At 26.7% G+C, this 21389-nt stretch overlaps 2 protein-coding genes across 2 annotated transcripts in view; one reads left to right on the top strand and one right to left on the bottom strand.

Moving 5' to 3' along the window:
- Positions 1-11925: 11925 nt before the first annotated feature.
- The window catches only part of LOC111685587 (pyroglutamyl-peptidase 1), a 64434-nt gene continuing 54970 nt past the window's right edge, over positions 11926-21389 (bottom strand). Inside the window, exon 4 of the mRNA XM_023447855.2 lies at positions 11926-12282. The gene's annotated coding sequence lies outside the window, so the exon portion shown is untranslated. The remainder of the gene's footprint in view (positions 12283-21389) is intronic.
- Positions 12609-14267, top strand: LOC111685588 (tetratricopeptide repeat protein 36 homolog). Its single transcript, XM_023447856.2, has 2 exons — positions 12609-12993; positions 13618-14267. The coding sequence occupies exons 1-2, from the start codon at positions 12663-12665 to the stop codon at positions 13863-13865; spliced, it is 579 nt and encodes a 192-aa protein (XP_023303624.2). The 5' UTR covers positions 12609-12662; the 3' UTR covers positions 13866-14267.

Genomic DNA, 21389 nt, shown 5'->3' on the forward strand with positions numbered 1-21389 from the left:
GCGCACCACTTTTTTCAACACACTAGAAAAAAAGAACAACAAACAATTTAATTACACCAACAACAAATATATGAAAATATTAATTATTTAATTTTTCAACAACAAAAATTAAAAAACAAAATAAATTAAAAAAATATTTCACTTGGTAAACGAGTTATAAACAAAAACTTAAAAATACAGTAAAAAAAACTACATTTAAAAACAAACAGAAAAAAATAGGCTGGAAAATAGCTAAAGAACTAAAATTCACTTCGAAAAAAAGGTAAAAAAAAAATATATGAAAAAAAGCTTAAAAAACAAAAGGTTGATTGGCATGACAAAAAAAAGTTTAAACCAAAAATTAAAAAAAAGAAACGTTAAAGTTAAATCCGACAGGGCGCGATTTTTCCAAAACAAAACTAACTATTAACTAACAAATTAAAGAAAAAACGCTTTTACTATTTAAAGAAAACAAGAAAAAAATATATAGAAAACTTGTAAAATGAACTCTTTTTCTTTTCACTTGAAAAAAAGCTTCTAAGCTTAAACTCCCTATCTGTTACTCTCGCTCTCTCTCTTACTTTTAATCAATTAAAACCACTGTATAGTTACTTGTAAACTTAAAAGCTCAACAATTTTTTTTTTTAATTTTTATATTTTTTTCCTTTAACAAATAGCTTTTAATATAATATAACTGTAATATAAACTTAAAAAAAACAACAACAAAATCAAAGTAAAATTTTTTTCTAGCTGCTTTTCCAAAAACTAAAAAAAAAAACAACAGAATTTTTTATAAATTTAAAAAAAATCATAAATTAGTTTAATACAAAAAAAGACAAAACCTGGTTGTAGTTATACTAACAAAAGAGAGTTTTATCAATTTGCTTTTGTAAAAAGGGTTCATCTTAATTTAATTTATAGAAAATTAAAACGAAATTTAACAAAAAAAACAATTAGAATTCAAAAAATTTGTTGATTTAACAGCTGGTTATCAGTTTTTTTAAAAATAATTTTTGAAAAGCTACTAAATAGTTACAAAACTTGCTAAAAGACAGACGACTAGCGTATATAGTAGTCACTAGACTAGTACAAAGTAGTCAATAGCTTAGTCGTTAGTCTATCGGCTTGTCTCTTATCTATGGACTAGTCTAGCGTCTGTTCTATGTACTTGTGTAGCGACTAGTCTATAGGCTAGTCGATAAAGTTTTCTAAGGACTAGTTTACTAACAATTCTATCGACTTGACTATTAATAAGTCTTTTGACTACGTTATCGACTAGTCTATTTACTAGTCTATAGACTAGTCCATGAACTAGACTATGAACTAGTCTACGATATAGTCTATAAACAACTCTATAAACTAGTCTATGGAAGTATATTGACTAGTTTATGAATCAGTTTAGAGTATAGACTAGATCACAAACTAATCGGTAGTCTAGTTCAAAGAATAGTCCAAATACTAATCCATAGACCAGTCGATAGACTAGTTCAGAGACTATTTTATAAACAAGTCGAAAAACTAGTCGGTAGACAAGTCGATAGACTTGTTCATATACTAGTTTAGAGACTAGTCCACTGATTTCTTTAGTATATGGAGTTGTCAATGGACTCGCCTATCGACTAGTATATGAACTAGTCTATTGATCAGGTCTAACCTACGAACAAGTTTATGAACTTGTCTAGTTCATAGACTAAACTAGTCTATGAACTAGTCTATCGACTAGTATATGCACCAATTTATGGACTAGTCTATGAAATAGTTAATCGACTAGTTTATAAACTAGTCCATGATATAGTCTATCGAATAGTCAATATACTAGTCTATCGAATAGACTATATACTAGTCTATTTACGGTTCTATTTACTAGTTTATCTTCTAGTGAACTAACTGGTTTATCGGTGATTCTCTAATGTAGTCTATCGATTAGTCTATGGACAGGTCTATGAGCTATCTATGGCCTAGTCTATCGACTAGTTTCTGAACTAATCAATTGATTTGTCTATCGACTAGTTTATAAACTAGTCTTTGATTTAGTCTTTGAACTAGTATATGAACTATTCTATCGACTAATTTGTGATTTAGTCTATAGTTTAAACTGATTCATAGAATAGTGTGTTGACTAGTTAAGAAATTAGTTCATATACTAATCGATAGACTTACATAGACCAGTACATAGACTATACCATAGACTAGCCTATAGCGTAGGACAAAGACTAGTCTATCGACCAGTTTATTAACTAATCTTTTGACTATTTCACTACAGACTAGTTTATAGCCTATTCGAGAGACTAATATATAGATTAGTCGATAGACTAGTATAAAGATCAGTCGATAGACTAGTTGACTGACTAGTAGTATGACAGATCCATAGACTAGTTTATAAACTAGTCCATTGACGAGTTCATAGATTAGTCGATAAACTAGTCGATAGACTAGTCGATAGACTATTTAATAGACTAGTCGAAAGACTGGTCAATAGACTAGTCGATAGACTAGTTAATAGACTAGTCGATAAACTAGTTAATAGACTAGTCGATAGACTAGTTAATAGACTAGTCGTTATACTAGTTCGTAAACTAGTCGATATACTAGTTCGTAAACTGTTCCACAGACTAGTTCATAGACTCTTCCATAGTCTAGTTTATAGTCTGGTCTATACTCTTGTCCAAAGACTACTTCAATAGTTCTCTCTTTTAACCAGCTGTCGTTGAGTTGTTATGAGTGTGATAGAAAAAATAAAATCTTAACAAGAAATTGAAATAAATGTTTTAACAAAATTATTAACAAAATAAAAAATTCATTATTAAAAAAAAACCTTAATTTTTGGTTTAAAAATCATTTGGAACAGTAAACTAAAAGCAAAATATAATATTAAAAAAACAAAAACTTTGTTAAACTTTTTAAATATAATTATAAAAAAATATACTCTTATTAACAAAAAAATTATAAAAATAAAAAATAACCCCAAAAAATATATAAAATAAAATTTGTTGAATAATATGTAAAAAAAACTTATATAAATGTAATATATAATATAAATTTATAAAAAAACAACTAGTACCTTTCTTTTTTGAGAATAAAACAAAAAAATAATGGCAAAAAAATATAAAAAATATATAAATTAAATAGCTAAATTTATAAAAAAATTCTAAAAAATAATAAAAAAACGAAATTATATATATTGCTAAAAAAATTAAAAAAATTATTATTATAAAAAATTTAAATTTCAAAATCTTGCTTTTAATTTGGTGGCTATTATTAAAAGATTTTTACAAAATAAAAAAAACTTAAAAATTTGTTGTGACTTTTAAATTTTATATAAGAAAATGTTTAAAACTTCCTAAATAATTGAAAAAAAAAATTAAATTGTTTAGAAAAACAAAACACAACAAAATAAATTTAATACAATTTTAAAGAAATACATTTTTGAATACCCGTCAAAAAGGAAACAGAAAGAAGAATTAAAAAAAAATTGAAAAAAAAGCTTTTATAAGAAGAAAAGTTTTCTTCTTATACACTTTCCACATTTCTAAGAAAATTCGTTAAAAACAAGTTTTAAAAAATTTGTTAAGAAAGGACTTTAGAAAAGCTAAGAAAAAAAACGGTTAAAAAATGTAGACTACTCGAAGAAGCTTTTTCAAGAAAAACTTCTTAAGAAAAAACTTTAAGAAGTTTTTTCAGAAAGTTTAAAAATGCTTTTTTTTAAAGTAAAAAATTGTTATAAGAAATAAACTGATAAAATTTTTTGAAGAAACCACTTGAAAAAGCTTTATTAAGGAAAGCTTTAATGAGTTTCTTAAGAAAAAGCTTTAATAAATTTTGTTAGAATAAACATTAAGAATCTTTTTAAGAACCTTTTTTAAGTTCTAAGAAACTTTTTAAGAAAAGGTTTAATAAGTTCTAAGAAAGTTTTAAAAAACTTTTCAAGAAAAAGTTTAAAAAGTTCTAAGAAACTTTTTAAGAAAAAGTTTAAAAAGTTCTTAGAAACTTTTTAAGAAAAAGCTTAAAAAGTTCTAAGAAACTTTTTAAGAAAAAGTTTATTTAAAACCTCTAAGAACCTCTTTTTAAAAGAAACTTCAAGAGTTTTTTTTTACAAAATAGATTTAAAAAAGCTTCAAGATTTTTTTAACTAAAATGCTTTTAAAAGTTAAAAAAAAATTTTCTTTAAGAAACTTTCTTAAAGATTTTTCTTAAGGCTTTTATAGAGAAGGCTTTAACACGAATCTCTTCAAAAAGCCTTAAGAAAACTTTTTAGGGAAAGGCTTTTAAATAAAATGTCTTTAAAAAACCTTAAGAAGCTATGTTAAGGAAAATCTTTAAAAAGACTTTTTGAGAAAAAAGCTTTTAAAAAAATTTCCTAAAAAAAGCTTTTAAACAAAATGTTTTTAAGTAACCTTAAGAAGCTCTCTTCAGAAAAATCTTTAAAAAGACTTTTTTAGGAAAAAGCTTTAAAAAAAACTTTAAAAATACTTATTAGGAAAAAGTTTTTAACAAAGTTCCTAAAACAATTTTAAAAAGACTTTTTAGGAAGAAGCTTTTAATATAATTTCTTAAACAGCTTTAAAAAGACTTTTTTAGGAAAAAGCTTTTAAACAAGGCTCCTAAAAAACATTTAAAATATTTTTTAGGAAAAAGCTTTTAACAAAAATCTATACAAATATTTTTTTAGAAAAAACTTTTCACACAAATCTCCTAAAAAAACTTAAAGAAACTTTATTTTAAAAAAGCTTTAAGAAGCTTTCTAAAAAAATCTTTAAAATTCTTTTTAAGGAAAAACGTTTTAACAAATTTTCTAAAAAAACTAAACTTGTTTCTAAAGTATTTTTAAAAACAATTTTAGAAAAAAGCTTTTTAAGAAATTTAAAAAAAAGAACTATAAACTTGTTTTTAAAGGCGGGTATATTTACAAAAAACTAAAAAAAAAACGTTTTAAAAAATGCTTTTCATAAACAACTGCTTAAACAAATATATTTATAACCTTAAAAAAATTAAAACCCTTTTTTCAAATATTTAACAAAAATTGTAAAATATTTATAAATAAAAAACAAATTATATAAAATTTGCATAAAATCATACAAAAAAAAAAACATTAAAATAACATCAAACAATCAGTAAATGTAAAAAAAGGAAAACAATTAAAATAAAATCATTTTAAATAATAAAACTCAAAATCCAAACAAATAAGCTGTTAATTAAAATAAAATAAACCTACCCCCTTCCCCCAAAATAAAAAATAATTAACTTTAAATATAAACAAAATAACGCAATATATTTATAAAAACTAACAAGCATTTAAATAAAAATACAAACTAAAAAAAGGCTTAAAATTAAAATAACTAAAACCAAACAAAAAAGCAGCAACATTTTGTATAGATAAAAAAACAAAATTTCTCTCTTTAAAATTAAAAGTAAACTAAATTTAAGTAAAATTTTACTAAAAAAAAAAACAACTGAAAAAAATAGTTAACTTTGAAGAAAAACCAAAAAAAAAACTTTATTAACTTATAAATATTTGACAAAGAAAAAACTGTTGTAGATATTGTGTAAATCAAGTAAATTATATTAAAAAAAAGTAAAAAACCAAAAGCTTGCAAAACAATATATTGTTTAACAAAAAGCTTTAACATATTTCAGTCTCGCTTAATAAAGCTTTCTTTTAAGTTTATAGTTTATTTTATTTCTTTCTTTAAACACCCTCTAGTTTTATTTGTTTATATCGTTTAAAAGCTTTTAATTTTAATTTCAAATAAAAAAAAGCTTTTTTTATATACATATATATTTTCCCAAAAAACAAACAACTACCAGAAAGTCTCCTGTAATAGGTTGTGACATTAATTGACAATCGTTTGTATTACTCAATGAAATTAATAACAAACAAAAACAACAAACAGGTCTTACAAATATTAACAAAAACAAAATTTAAACAAGAGCTTGAAAATTACAATATTTTGCCAAAAAAAAAAAACAAAGTAGAAAAAACAAAACTTTACAAAAAAATAAAACAACCAAAAATATATGCAATACTTTTTTTTGTATTACACAACAAATAAGACTAGGGGAGCTTTTTTTCATACAAATGTAAGAAAAATAATTTTAATTTATTTATTATGTATAAAAGCTTTTTTATAGTTGATATATTTTTAATTTCTTTAAAAAATCTATTTTTTAAAAAGCTTATATTAAAATTTTTAACTGAAAAGCTTTAATGTGAAGTATTTTAAGAAAAAATTAAAAAAACGCCTTAAATACTTTTTAAAGAAAAGTTGTTCTGAAAACAAAATTATTTTGAAAAAGAGTTTAGAAACTTTGCTTTCAAAAGTTATTAGAAACTTTTTATTAAAAATCTTTTAGAAACTTTCTGTGAAAAAGCTTTTAGAAACTTTTTATGAAAAAAGCTAAACTATTTTAAAACTTTTTAAAACATTTTTGTTAAAAAGCTATACAAAGGAGAGTTTTTAACAACTTTTTAATAAAAAACTTTTTGAAGTTTTTTAAGGATAAATTGACAAAAAAAAACGAAAAAGTTTTTAAAAACTTTTGAAGAAAAGTTTCTACAAAATTATTTTGAAAAAGCTTTTAGAAACTTTTTATGAAAAAGCTTTTAGAATTTTAAAACTTTTTCAAACATTTTTGTTAAAAAACGTTTTTATAAACTTAGTCAGAATAAAAAAAACTTTTGTATGTTCTTTTAAAGCAAAGATCTTAGAGATTTTGTTAAGGAAAACATCCTTAAATAGTCTTGCTTCTTAAAAAGCTTTTAAAAATGTTTATTTAATTTTATTAAAAGCATTTCAACGAAAAAGCTTTTGAGAACATTTTATATAAATAAAAACTTTTGAAAACTTTTTATATAAAAAAAGCTTTTAAAAATATTTTATATAAACAAATCTTTTAGAAACTTTTAATATAAACAAGCTTTTAAAATCCATTTGTAAGAAGAAGATGAAAGCTTTTTGTACAAAAATGAGTTAAATTTATTTTAAACAAAATGTTTTTAAAACCTTTTTGTATAAACATTTTTTTGAAGATTTTCTTTTGAAAAAGCTTTGAGAATGAAACTTTTTCCATAAAAACGTTTAAAAGCATTTTCATGAAAATCTAAAAACGGCTCTCAGAAACTCTTTTAGAAGGTTTATATACACACAATTTTTTGTGAAAAGCTTTTTTTAAAAAACTGTTATAGAAAGCTTTAAAAAGGCTTCACAAAAAGCTTTTAAAAAATGGCTAAAAATAGCCTAATGATGGTTTTAAAAAACTTTAAGAAGATTTTTCTATAAAGAACTATAAAGCTTTAAGATGATTTAATAAGCTTTTCATGAAAAAGCTTATATTTTTAGATTTTAAATAAAAGCTTTCTTAAAAAATTAAAATTTTCTGGAAAGCCTTTTTAAAACATTTAAATTGAAAAAAATCTTTAAAAAGCTTTTTGAAGAAAATGCTTTAAAAATATTTTTAAGAAAAAAAAGCTTTGTTACGAAAAATTCTTTTCATAATTTTACAAGAAAAACAAAGTAGTTTTTCAAATTTGTTTTTTTTTTATTAAAAAGCTCAAGCTTTTTATGCTTTTTGTGCTTTTATTTAATCTTATCACATTTTGTGTTGATTTGATATATTTTCTTGCACTAATTCTGCAATCTGCTGCCTTTGAATTATATATTTTTCATTTGTTCTCTTAACATCACGTAGTTTAGAGCAAATAATGAAAGAAAAAATTTAAATAAATCTATTTTTAAATATTTAAAAACAAAACCTTAAAACACAATACTTTTAACATTTAAACCAAATTTACGTGCCACATTAAGATTTTAGAGCAAAAACGAAAAAAAAGAAATGAATGACATAACAACCACAATTATTAAAAAATAATTCTTTAGTATTTAAGACTTAAAACTAATGTACAGTAGAAACTCTCTTTTAAAATCATAAAATGCATTTTTATTTTCTTTTTTTTTTCGAATAACAAGCAGAGGGAAATAGTAAAGATGAGGCTTAGTGAGTGGAAAATTAAATTTTTTTTAGAGGGGTTTTAAATAAATCCAAAATAATAGTGGGGTTTTTATTTAGCTTACACTCACTGTGTTTTTAAAAATTTAAAATTTTTTGTTAAATTTTTTTTTTAGAAAAATTATGAGAAATCCTTTGGAAAACGTTTAAGTACCAGAAAATTTTAAAGAAATGCTAAAAAAGACAAAATTATAGGAAAACACACACACACACATATACACATTTTAAAATTTAAAAAATCTAAAAATACATTAAACTGAAAAAAGCGAGACTTTTTTAAAAAGAAAAATATTTTAATTAAAAAACTTTTAAGCAAGCTTTTAGATTATAAAGAAAAGTATATAAAATAAATATAAAAACACCATTGGAAATTTAGGATTTATTCATTTAGGTGACAAAAAATTAAAAAAAAAAACAAAAAATCAGCGAGCTATATATTTATTAAAAAATAAAGATTTTTTTAAAAGCAAAAATGAAAAAAAATTACATAAAAAATATTATTATTAAAAAGCTGTGTAAATTAATTTAAAATAAAAAACGTTTAAGGTTAAACATTTAATAAAACAAGAAAAATATATTAAAAAAATCTAAAAAAAAATATTTAAAATTTATATTAAAAAAACAAAATATTATTCAAAATATATTATTAATAAATTCATAAATTAAAGAAAAAACAAAAACATAATATAAATATATATAAATATTAAAACAATGCTGATTTATTATTAAATATATATATTATTAAATAATTATTTAATTAAAAAACAATATTACAAAAAAACCAAAAAAAAAATGTTTAATTTAAATTAACGGCTAAAAAAAATAATATTGTCCTTAATATTTACATATACATTAAATATAAAAAAAGAAAACCAAAAAAAAATTATATTATTAATTATATAAATAATAATTATAAAACAAAAAACAAGTAAAAGAATGATATTATAAAACAAAAAAACAACAACAAAATGAAAAAAAGAAGAAAAAAACAAAACATTAATAAATTGTTTTTAAAAAATAAAAAAAAATATCAGGAAATTGTAAATTTATGAAAAAAACACCTAAGTATTAAATGAAAGCTTAAAGGGTAAGTAAAGTTAAAAAATTTAAATTTATTAGCTTTCTCAAAACGAAAAAGCTTTTCAAAAAAAAACTTAAAATCGCTTTTCTATGAAAACGTTTTAAAAAGGTTTTTTATGTAAAAAATTTAAAAAGGTTGTTTATGTAAAAAGCTTTAAAATGTTTTTCTATAAAAAAAAAAAACTTAAAAAAAGTATTTCTATAAAAAAACATTAAAAAGTATTTCTATGAAAAGCATTTCTATAAAAAGTTTTTCTTTGTAAAAAGCTTTAAAAAGTTTTTCATAAAAATTTTAAAAAAGCTTTTCAAAAACAAACATTTAAATTGCTTTTTTATGAAAAAGTTTAAAAACGCTTTTTTATATAAAAAGTTTTAAAAAGCTTTTTTATATAAAAAGCGTTAAGAAACTTTTCTATGAAAAACATTAAAAAGTTTTTCTATGTGAAAAACTTTAAAAATCATTTCTATGTAAAAAGCTTAAAAAGCTTTTCTACATAAAAAGTTTTAATAAACTTATCTTTGTAAAAGGTTTTAATATGCTTTTCTATGAAACCGCTTTAAACAGTTTTTCTATAAAAAAAAAAAAAAACATTAAAAATATTTTATATGAAAAAGGTTTAAACAATTTTTATATGAAAAAGCATTAAAACTGTTTTTTTTTTTATTAAAAAGCTTTAAATTGTTTTTCTATAAAAAGAATTTAAAAGATTTTAAATGAAAAAACATTAAAAACATTTCTTATGAAGAAAGCTTAAAAAAGATTTCTAAAAAGTTTTTTTTATAAAAAGACTTAATAACGTTTTTTTAAGTAAAAGCTTTTTTTAGGAAAAAGTTTCTTTAAACAAATATTAATAATTTTATAAAAAAAAAACTTTAAAAGAAAAGAAACTCTTTGAAGATTTTTAATAACAAACTTTTAGAAACCTATTCATTCAGGAACTTTAAGAAACATTTTTACGAAAAAGCTTTTTTTAAGAAGCAGGTTAAAAGATTTGCATTAAAAACCCTTTAAAGCTTTTTTTAAGAAGCAGGTTTAAAGATTTGCATTAAAACCCCTTTAAAACTTTTTAACAAAAAATTCAAAGGTTTTTAAAAAAATCTTCTTGTTTTTTTTTAATGGAAAATCTTTAAAAGGCCTTTTTAAGAAAACAACTTTTTAAACAATAACCTAAATTAAACTTTTCAAAAAATATGTTTTTCATTAAAAGGCTTTAAGAAGATTAATACTCCTTAAAAAACTTTTAGAACCATTGTTAATAACTTTTAAATTCTTCTCGAGATTGCGGCGTACAAACACGACAGAAAGTTCTAAGCAAAAAGTATCTGTCTAATCTAAAATTTTTTAAAAACTTGTTCACATTTCAATTTTTAAGGACTTTTTGGATTTAACATCGAAAATCTATATTAGTTGGTGGACATCTCTACCAATTTGGTAAGAAAGTTGAAGAGATAATTAAAAACAAACAAAAAACTTGCTCATAAGTTGTATTTTTTAACACTTTTGTGTTAAGAAAGGTTTGTTTACTAGCGATGCATAGGTGGCGCCGTACACAGTTAGTTCTTAATTGTTTCCTTCTTTCTATTGCCTACTCCGGGCGCTTATTTCCTCAGAGTTGCACAGAAATCAAAAAATATTTTTCGATTTTCAAGAAAACGTGTTCGGATCTCAAATCTGATTGCATATTCGGATTCAGCATCGAAAAACCCTAGTATGTGTACATCCCAGCCCATTTGGGCCAGTAGTTTTGGAAAATCAAGCAAAAAAAGAAAAACGGCCAATTTATAAAAATTCCAATTGTTAAGTACAGACACAAACCATAATATAGGTGTTTGCTACTTTATACATTCACACATACCTTTGATGTAAACGTGTGCATGAATGTGTGTAACATCTCATATGATCAACAGCGCCACCTGCTGGTCGCGAGATGTACTAAGTTTGTGTGTATGTAATTACATTCAAATTGACAGATTTTCTTTTTTTGCTCTTATCTCCGAAAATACTGGCCCAAATGGGCCGGGAGGTTCACATACTAGGGTTTTTCGATGCTGAATCCGAATTTGCTATCAGATTTGAGATCCGAGCTCGTTTTCTTGAAAATCGAAAAATATTTTTTGACTTCTATGCAACTCTGTAATAAATTTGCTCCCTAAAGTATGCTTACTAGTTTTTCATATTAAAATTATGAAAACAAATTAATTGCCTAGGTGGCGCCATTGATTGTTTGTTTTTATTATAATATTTTCCTATTGCCTACTTCAGGCGCTCATTTCTTCAGAGTTGCACAGAAATCAAAAAATATTTTTCGATTTTCAAGAAAACATGCTCGGATCTCAAATCTGATTGCAAATTCGGATTCAGCATCGAAAAACCCTAGTATGTGACCCTCCCGGCCCATTTGGGCCAGTAGTTTCGGAGATAAAAGCAAAAAAAGAAAATCTGTCAATTTGAATGTAATTACATACACACAAACTTAGTACATCTCGCGACCAGCAGGTGACACTGTTGTTCACATGAAATGAAACACACATTCATGCACACACTTACATCAAAGGTATGTGTGTGTGTGTGTGTGTGAATGTGTAATGTAACAAACTATAACATGGTTTGTGTCTGTACTAACTAAATAAAACTTTTATAAACTGGCCGTTTTTCTAGTTTTGCTTTTTTCTCCGAAACTACTGGCCCAAATGGGCTGGAAAGGCCACTTACTAGGGTTTTTCGATGCTGAATCCGAATTTGCTATCAGATTTGAGATCTGAGCATGTTTTCTTGAAAATCGAAAAATATTTTTTGATTTCTGTGCAACTCTGTAATAAATTAGCTCCCTAAAGTATACTTTGCTAATTTTCATATAAAAATTGTTAAAATAATCATTTATTAAGGTTTATAAAGCAGAGAATAAGTTAAGGCGTAAAAATTAATGGAAATAAAACGAATGTAAAAGGTTTTTAACTGCACACTTTTCCTTATCTTGCTGAATACAACATTTTATTGTTCAAATTAAGATAAAAACTGAACGGCGTTTTAGAGGAACAATACAAATAACAAAAATAGACATGTTCCAAAGAAATTTCCTATTAAAATAAGTGAATGTTTTGCTTATTTTGTTAATTATTACAAAACTTGAAGGTAATATTCCTTTTCCATAAATCTACGGCAGACATTTTTGTTCGTCTTTTTAGTTTCTCTGGTTTTTACAGCAACGCAAAGAAAATCTGCAAATAAATAAAAGAAAAATAAAGAAATTAAAAAAATTACTAAATAAAATTTTTAAAGTTTTACAACTTGTTTATACTTTATAATTAAGTCCCCCTTCTCAAAATCCGTCAATTTTTCGAACAAAATACTCACATGCTGTTTGTTATCACACACACACAAACACTCCGAACAAAGTAGATTTAATTTTATTCACAATTAAACACAAATAGACCAGTTTTTCATGTTCATTTGCATCTCTCAAACTCTGTGTTTTGTATCGAAATAAACAAAAACAACACCTGTTTAATAAAATCAAAATAGTTTAACTAAAAAACAAAAATCAGTTTGTTTTTATATCTCCTAACGTTAACATTAAAAAGAATATCCCCAACCAAAAATGCCCTTAACAAAATCTTGTTTATCAGCACATGATCAGCAAGTTTTAGAATCAATATTCAATCCTCTGGAATTAACTTCTTCTCTAGAAGCACAACTTATTAATCCAGATTCTACTGAACCTTTAGTGGATCATGATGAGGCACTTGGTTTTGATGGAGAAATATTAAAGAAATCTAAACAATTGGAAATAGAAGCAGTAAAATTAGCTGAAGAACAAAAACTGGAGGAAGCTTTGGAGAAGTTTAAGGAATCTTTAGAGCTGACACCCAAAAGGGCTTCTGTTTATAATAATCGTGCACAGGCTTTAAGATTAGCGGGAAAAGATGAGGGTGAGTAGAAGATAATTTAAATAAACGTAGATCTTTCAGAAATTCAAAGCAACGCAATTGTTCTAAGTAAGAAATGGGAAATTTTCAGTTTAAATTACCCTGTACTGCTTGCTGTCAGTAATAAGAAAAGCCGAGGTACCAACCATATATGGTGAATAAGGAGAAGAGTGAAAGAGGTTGGCAACATTGATACACAAACACTCTGCCACAAGAGTTTAAATTTTTTTGAAATTTTCTCGTCTATAGTCTAGTCTATAGTCTAGTCTATAGTCTAGTCTATAGTCTAGTCTATAGTCTAGTCTATAGTCTAGTCTATAGTCTAGTCTATAGTCTAGTCTATAGTGTAGTCTATAGTCTAGTCTATAGTCTAGTCTATAGTCTAGTCTATAGTGTAGTCTATAGTCTAGTCTATAGTCTAGTCTATAGTCTAGTCTATAGTGTAGTCTATAGTCTAGTCTAAGACTAGTCTATAGTGTAGTCTATAGTCTAGTCTAAGACTAGTCTATAGTCTAGTCTATAATCTAGTCTATAGTCTAGTCTATAATCTAGTCTATAGTCTAGTCCATTGTCTAATGTATAAACTTTTTTATTTTTTTAAGAAACTATAATTTTTTTTTTCTTTAGCCGCCTTTGACGACCTCAATCAAGCTCTGGAGAATTGTTTAAATCAAGCCAAATCCAAATGTCATGCCTTGTGTCAACGTGGCGTACTTTACCGCAAACAAAACAAATTGGATGAAGCTCGCCAAGATTTCGAGGAAGCCGCCAAAATGGGCAGTAAATTTGCAAAACAGCAATTGGTGGAAATTAATCCGTTTGCAGCTCTGTGCAATCAAATGTTAAGACAAGCTTTTCAACAATTAGAAAAGTAACAGAAAGAGAGACAGAGTGAAAGAAGAGTAATAAATGAAAAGAGAGAGAGTTTAATAGTTAAAGAAAAGGAAATGAGTTTTAATTACGATTATTACAATAGAATTAGAAAAGTGATATGGAGATATGAAGAAATTTTTTAAAAAGAACGTTTATAATCAAAACAGGTTAAGTTGTAATTGTAATTAAGTTTGTTTTTATTAGTTTATATTAATTACGACACACATGAATTTTTTTAAAGATAAATTAAATAAATAATTCATTAAATGTTCTTATTGGCGTAAGCCACCTTTTATTATATGTTAACGACATTTTTCATTTAATTTTTAAAACTCCAAAAAAAAAAAAAATAAAAACAAATATAACGGAATAACGCCAATAAATACAACAATATATCATGTGAATTAGTCTCGTGTTGAAATCGATCATCATTGATTTACAACTTGTTGCATAAGGATGAAAAAAAGCAACTAAAAATTTCATTAAAAAGCAAAAACCTGTCGAATTTTATACGAAAAAAAAGAGGGGGAGCAACCAGCGAAAAATGCAAGGTGCGTTTCTACCAATGCTTTATGATGCAGTTTTATTTTTTACACAAAACAAAAAAAAGCAACGCGAAAATAACAGTTGCAGTTAAATGTGGCACGTGGTTAAAAGGGCACGATTTTGTGCCAATTTCTATAAACAATGAAAACTGCAACTGTTGAGTTTTTCATTTTGAGCTGTCATGAGTCAAAGAGTTTATATCACAAAAGGGTTAAATGTAAAAGGACATGTTAAAAGGAAAAAAACCCTTTTCAGCCGAATCCAAACCGATAAGAAAACCAAAAATTTAAATTCAAAAACGTAAAACATTTAATTTTGTTAAAATTTATTTTTAGAGCACAAAAACTTATGGGTAACAAGCGACAACGGAACTTGGCAAAAATTCTGTTAACCGAAACTGAAAAGTGAACAAGAAAATTAAGCCACAATAACAAATGTTTAAGATTGAAAAAATACAATTTTAAAAACAAATTGAACAGAGACCACGATAATATTCTTCTGCAGGTTCCTGACGAAGAAGTTAAATCAACAAAAAAATGAAAGTGGTTTTATTATCCTTTTTCTTCGTCTTCTTCACAACAAATTTAAACTTTACATCAGAGCGCTGTAATAAACCTTTTATTTTTCATAAAAACAACCTTAAAACACGCATTCTGATCAGTTCATTCGTCAGGCAACACATGCAGCTCCCAACAACAACATCAACGATCATTTGTAATGAAATGCTGAAGTGTGCAGTGTGGTTTGGTAGAAAAAAAAAACAAACTTAAACTTGGCACGCTTTTGCCTTAAAATTGTCTTACAATCATAAGGCGGGAAGACAAGTTATAAAAAATATTTTCTTTTTGATTTTATTGCTTAAGCAACAACAAAAAGCAATCTGATCATTTTTGTAACCAAAACAGTCAATTCATTTTAAAATCTTAACCAAACTGTTTGAAACAATTTAACTCCGATTTTGAAAAAAACTACAATCAGCAAAGAAGGTATATTTAGTTTCTTAAAGATTAAGCAACAATTGGGTTGACAGAAGGTCTTGTCGCATCTATATTGCTCAAAACTTCAATAGATATTTGCTTAATGAGAGTGTCGCGAAAGATCATAGCGAAGATCCTGAAGAAATTCTCTCACTTATAAAGAAACTTTTAGAAAGTATTGTCGATCATACAAAGATCTAAAAGAATCTCACGTTGCCAAAGATCATGATCTTGAGAAAGATTACTCGCTCATATATCAAATTCTTACCGACTTTGCAAAGATCTCGAAGAAGCTTCTTCACTAATGAAACAAAACTCTAACATTTCATCTTATAGTCCAGTCTATAAACTGATCTTTAGTCTAGTATTTAAAGTGATCTACGGTTCAGACTATAGACTGATCTACAGTCCAGACTATAGACTGATCTATAGTCCAGACTATAGACTGATCTATAGTGCAGACTATAGACTGATCTACAGTCCAGACTATAGACTGATCTATAATCCAGACTACAGACTGATCTATAGTCCAGACTATAGACTGATCTATAGCCCAGACTATAGACTGATCTATAGTCCAGAGTATAGACTGATCTATAGTCCAGACTATAGACTGATCTATAGTCCAGACTATAGACTGATCTATAGTCCAGACTATAGACTGATCTATAGTCCAGACTATAGACTGATCTATAGTTCAGACTATAGACTGATCTATAGACCAAACTATAGACTGATCCATAGATCCAGACAATATAATGATCTATAGTTCAGTCAAGAGACTGCTTTATATTCAAGACATTAGAAAGAGTAGTCCGAAAATAGACTGGTCTATGGTCCAGATTAGTAATATAGTCAAGGCCATTAATGTATGATTTAGGGTATCCAAATGATCGATGCTAACTTTTAAAGTAAAAATACTTGTTTGTATTTAAATCTGTAAAGAATCGATCCTTTTTTTTTAAATGTTATATGAACAACAAAAAAAGGCAAACTAACACTAATAAACAGAACAGTTAAAACCATTATAAAGTCGAAATTAACCTTTAAATGAGCAATATACAAAGGCTTTTTACAATAAAAAAATATGTTTAGCAAAAGTTTGCAAATTTTGAAATAGTACACTAGACTTAGTCGTCGAAAATATGCTTCATATGATTAAAAAATCGCACTTTTTTATCCCTTGCGCTCGTTTAAGGGTTAACGCTGCCTATTTTCTCTTCTACCTTCTCATGTGGTTAACTGTTGTTTTTTTCTTTCTTAAATTCTGTGGGGATTTTGATTCAGTTTTTTTAAGGTGCAATAGCAGGTGCTTCTTCAAAAAAAATTAAAGCAGAATCTAAAATACTATACAAGAACAACAACAAACTAAAATGCAGCTCTTTTATATTGAAAACCACTGACTTAAAAGATTTCTTATTTGTTTAAAAAAAATATATTTAAGAAAAACTTGTAAAAAGAGGGTTAAAAATATCCTTTTTTAAGCCTATTAAGTAATTTACAAATGAAAAATATAAATAAAGGAAAAAGAAGCCTAATTTAAGACGTTATAACAGAGCCAAGACAATATTATTTAAAAAGTGTTGTATGTCATTTAAGAGTCCATTCTATAAGCTTTAAAATACTGTCTTTATATCTGACAGATCTTCTCTCTTCTTCGAGTTATCTTCACCCAGAGCGGAATATAAAATCATAATAGTGGATTATATATTTGAAAATTTAAAATTTTCCGATATTTTCCAAAAAATCATTCATACCTTCCAATTTATTACAACTTCTTATGGATATTCTATTTGAATTGTTTAAAAATCTACTGTAGTTTATGAGATATCAACCGTTAAAGTAGACGGATGGACACACATCTTTAAGTCCAATCAGCAAGAGATTTGGTGTAATTTGGGGCATCCTTGTCTAAAGGTGTATATAAACAATTAATAATATTACACTACCGAATATTTTCCTATAAAGATACTTTTTAAATTGTTCAAAAATCTGCTGTTGTTTATGAGATATCATCCGTTGAAGTCGTTGACGGACGGACAGACATCATTATGTTTAAGCAGAAAATGATTTCGAGTCGATTGTGATATCCTTAGATAGGTGTGGATGCAATATTTTTGTTTGTTATAAACAATATATATAAAGCATAGTGTAGGGTATAAAAACCATTACTATACCGAAACTTTTTCTATGAAATTACTTTTTCAATTGTTGTTTGAATTGATGGCCGGACGGCCAGACAGACACCGTTAGATCGAATAAGAAAGTGATTTTGAGTCGATTTGAACATCCTTATGTAGGTGTGAATCAAATATTTTTGTTCGTTATAAACATAGTATCCTGAGCGATAGAGTAGTGTAGATTATAAATACTATAAAAATACCGAAAACTCAAAAAAAAGAACTTCCAAAAAAGCGAAAAAGAAGTAGAATTTACTCCATGGAAGTATTGAAAAAGTGATGATTCTAACACAGGTTTGAAATAGGAGGGATGTTCTTTTTTATATGATTCCAAATTCACTACATCTGAAGTCATTCTCAAGAAGTAATTTTGATGTTTTTGGGGTAAACTCCAAAATAAAATGGATTTAATTTAAAAATTTCAGTAGAAAACAAAATTTACCTTCAATTTTAAACAAAATTGGATTATTTTCGCCAGCAAAAAAAGAACTTCCAAAGAAGTGAAAAAGAAGTAGAATTTACTCTATGGAAGTACTTATTTTGAAGTCAATAAACACCACTTCCACAGAAGGTAAACAAATTCACTTAGTGTTACTTTTTATATTCAAACTTTAAACGTGTCTAACTAGATCCCAGGATTTCGATTTTTGATTTTTAACTTTGTCAGTCTGTGTAATTTAAAGAAAATTCTTTTTTTTACAAAGTTCTTTAAATTATTTAAAAAGTGCTGTAATCCTCTCAAAATCCTGCTCTAAAACCTTATGTATGAATAATTGTAATAATCCTGCAAAATCCTATAATTTCAAAATACGTTTTGAAATGTTTTGTTTTTTTTCTTTTCAAACCAAAAAACCACCTTAAAAATCCGTAATAATTGTTAAGCGTCATATGTTTTGAAAATAGCAGTTTTATTGCTATTATTGTTGTTGTTGTTGTCAAAGTCAATGACAGCAAACAGGATAATAACCACAAAAAAGGAAGAGCTCAAGAGAGCATAACATTAAACACAAATACTTATGCAATGATCAAAAAAAAAATCATACTCAACTAACTGATCAAAAGAGAGAGTGAAAGAGAGAGAGCGCAAAACAATTTTTATTGTAAGAAAGAAACCTTAAATGACGACAGCCGGCACGCGACCAGGTAACAAAGAAGTCAAGAAGCAGGTAGGAAATTTTTTAAAAATTTACAACAACAAATCTAATAATATGATTTTAAAAAATATTAAAGCTTTAACTTGTAAAGTTTAATCAAAAAATTAAGATTGTTTTTTTTGTGGGTCAAAACGGAAGGAAGTTAAAAACTTAGATAACTATCTAATAATTATTCTTTTTATACTTAAGAAAAGATTGCTCAAATTACAGTTCCGGTCGAAGGAATCCTTTTTTGAAACCTAACAAAAATTTCATATATTGTTTTTATTATTTTGAAATCATCTGTTATAACTGAGAGAGCCTCTTTAAAATCCTATACATTATTGTTGTTGTTTTTTTGTTTTGGAGTATTGACTGATTGAAAAAGCAACATATGTTGCCAGGCTTATAAATGAGCCTTTGCCTGCCTTGACTCTTGGCACTTTTCTTTTATAAAGGGATTTTTTTGTTGCTTTCATTATTGTTGACCAAACCAACTGACGCTTTTTCTTTTTTCCCTTCAGTTTTATTATTCATTACAAATTTATTGATGATTTGGCTGGCATTTCAAAGTGAGTTTTTATATTTTGTTATTATCTATTGAAAACTGTGAAAAAGGACTTAGCGATACATGTAAACCTTATGTCCTGTTTAGATTTAAATCGAAAACATTTTTTCGAAAATATTTAGAAACGCAAAATTTAATTAATTGTTAAGGCTTTGTTAGAATAATCTGGAAATTAAAATTTCTCTCCTTCAAACTGCTCTTGAACCATTACTTAGGAGAAGACCCCCACTTATGCAGTTTGCTGAAACTAGGAAAATAGGTTGTGGGAGGGATGATAGAGGGAGTAGTGTTTCTGGACATTTGATTTAATCCTGTCCACATCGAAAGTAAGAAGTATTCCCCTTCTGCAGGAGGAATGTTTCACTTACGAACAGTGCGGCTGAAGAATTGTCATGAGTTGGCACTGTAATGTGTTGTGCGGTCGTGTTTTTGATGAGAGTCGTGTGTTGCATATAAATATACAGATATCGGGAAGGAATTACTTCAGAGGAACAAATACCATTATAGTATCGATAGAACAATTCGACGGTGCTTCAGGGAATCAATAGAGTTTGACAGTATTGGTGCACCGACTTCTTTTCTATGGCTCCGACCCATACATCAGAGTTGTATTCCATTTTCGGTCGAATATTATGTTAATAATAAGAATTTTAGATGGCCTAAAGAATGTCTTAAGCTGTTTCAAAAACGACACACTTAAACACTTGACACATGTGTTTAGTCAATCGAAAATCGCCCAAAGCATCAAGAGTTTCCGATTTCTTAATATTTACACCATTCATATATATAGATGGACAAACATTAACTGCCAACATTAGGACTTACGAGGGTTAAAAACGACTCTGTTAGCACGATATCATTCAGAGATTTTCATCAAGTAGTGATAAAGCGAGGCGCAATATGAATGCGCTTTATTGCCCCGATCTCTAGAAGGTTTGGACTATAATTGACGGAATTAAAGTGACAGATATTGCTGTCGTTGGCAAAAGAGTAGATGTAGTTGAAAGTTTGACATAGAAGATCATTTATGAAGAGTTGGCAAAAGAGTAGATGTAGTTGAAAGTTTGACCTAGAAGGTCATTTTTGAAGATAAGAAATAAGATAGGACGGACCTTTAAAACCCTTGATGGCATCCCATCTATAACAAGTCGTATAGTGCAATCTCTGAAAAACCTTAACAAAATGCCTTGGAAATATTTAGAGCCGCCACTTTGTTTTAATAAGGAAATAAAGTGTCGGAAAGGAAGGTCAAATGGTCTACAGCAGAGCGACCTCTGTACTTTCGAACGTTAAGTAAAATGTTGGTCTCCAGATATTTGACAAGATGGAAAGGCATAACTTTGAAAAGTGAAGAACAAAATGCAATTGGGCGATAATATTTAGGGTTATTAACCTCTTACTTTTAATGTATTGGCATGACATTAGCAATCTTGCTATGAAGAAAATATTTAGAGCCGGCAGTTTACTTTAGTAAGGAAGTAAAGTGTCAAAAGGGAAGGTCAAAAGGTCTACCGCAGATTGACCTCCACGAAATCTTTACTGACGATCGTTAAGTATAATGTTGTTTTCTAGATATTTGACAAGATGGAAAGGCATAACTTTGGAAAGTTCAGAACAAAATGCAATTGGGCGATAATTTTTAGGGTTATTAATCTCTTACTTTTTTAGGAATTGGCATGACGAAGAGCACTGCTTCAAGATCAGTGCCGGTATGCCCACAGGTCCAGGAGACTTATTTATACAAGATAGCGTCAAAGAGCACTGCTTCAAGACCAGTGCTGGTATGCCAACAAGTCCAGTAGACTAAGTTATGCCGAGATGCGCTAAAATGTCATTTCTGACAAAAATTGTAAGTTGACACAGTTTTTTTTTTGATATTTTCTGAACATTTTTCTGACAACATTGTAAGATCTAACAACCGTTTATACATAGCTCAAGCCTTCAAAAACAAAATTTTCTTTTTTGATTTATGCTCTCTTCTACACTTGTAAACCAACTACGCAAGATTCCGACAAAAATTTTAAGTTGACACTGTTTTTAAACATTTTCTGAACATTTTTCTGACAACATTGTAAGATCTAACAACCGTGTATACATAGCTCAAGCCTTGTAAAACAAAATT

This window comes from Lucilia cuprina, chromosome 5 (assembly GCF_022045245.1).
Source record: "Lucilia cuprina isolate Lc7/37 chromosome 5, ASM2204524v1, whole genome shotgun sequence".
NCBI classification, from domain to species: domain Eukaryota; kingdom Metazoa; phylum Arthropoda; class Insecta; order Diptera; family Calliphoridae; genus Lucilia; species Lucilia cuprina.

Excerpts from the sequence above, each read along its gene's own strand:
- LOC111685588 (XM_023447856.2), top strand. The coding sequence starts at position 12,663 with ATGCCCTTAACAAAATCTTGTTTATCAGCACATGATCAGCAAGTTTTA. Across the intron at positions 12,994-13,617 it reads ATTAGCGGGAAAAGATGAGG|CCGCCTTTGACGACCTCAAT; the intron begins GTGAGTAGAAGA and ends TTTTTTCTTTAG.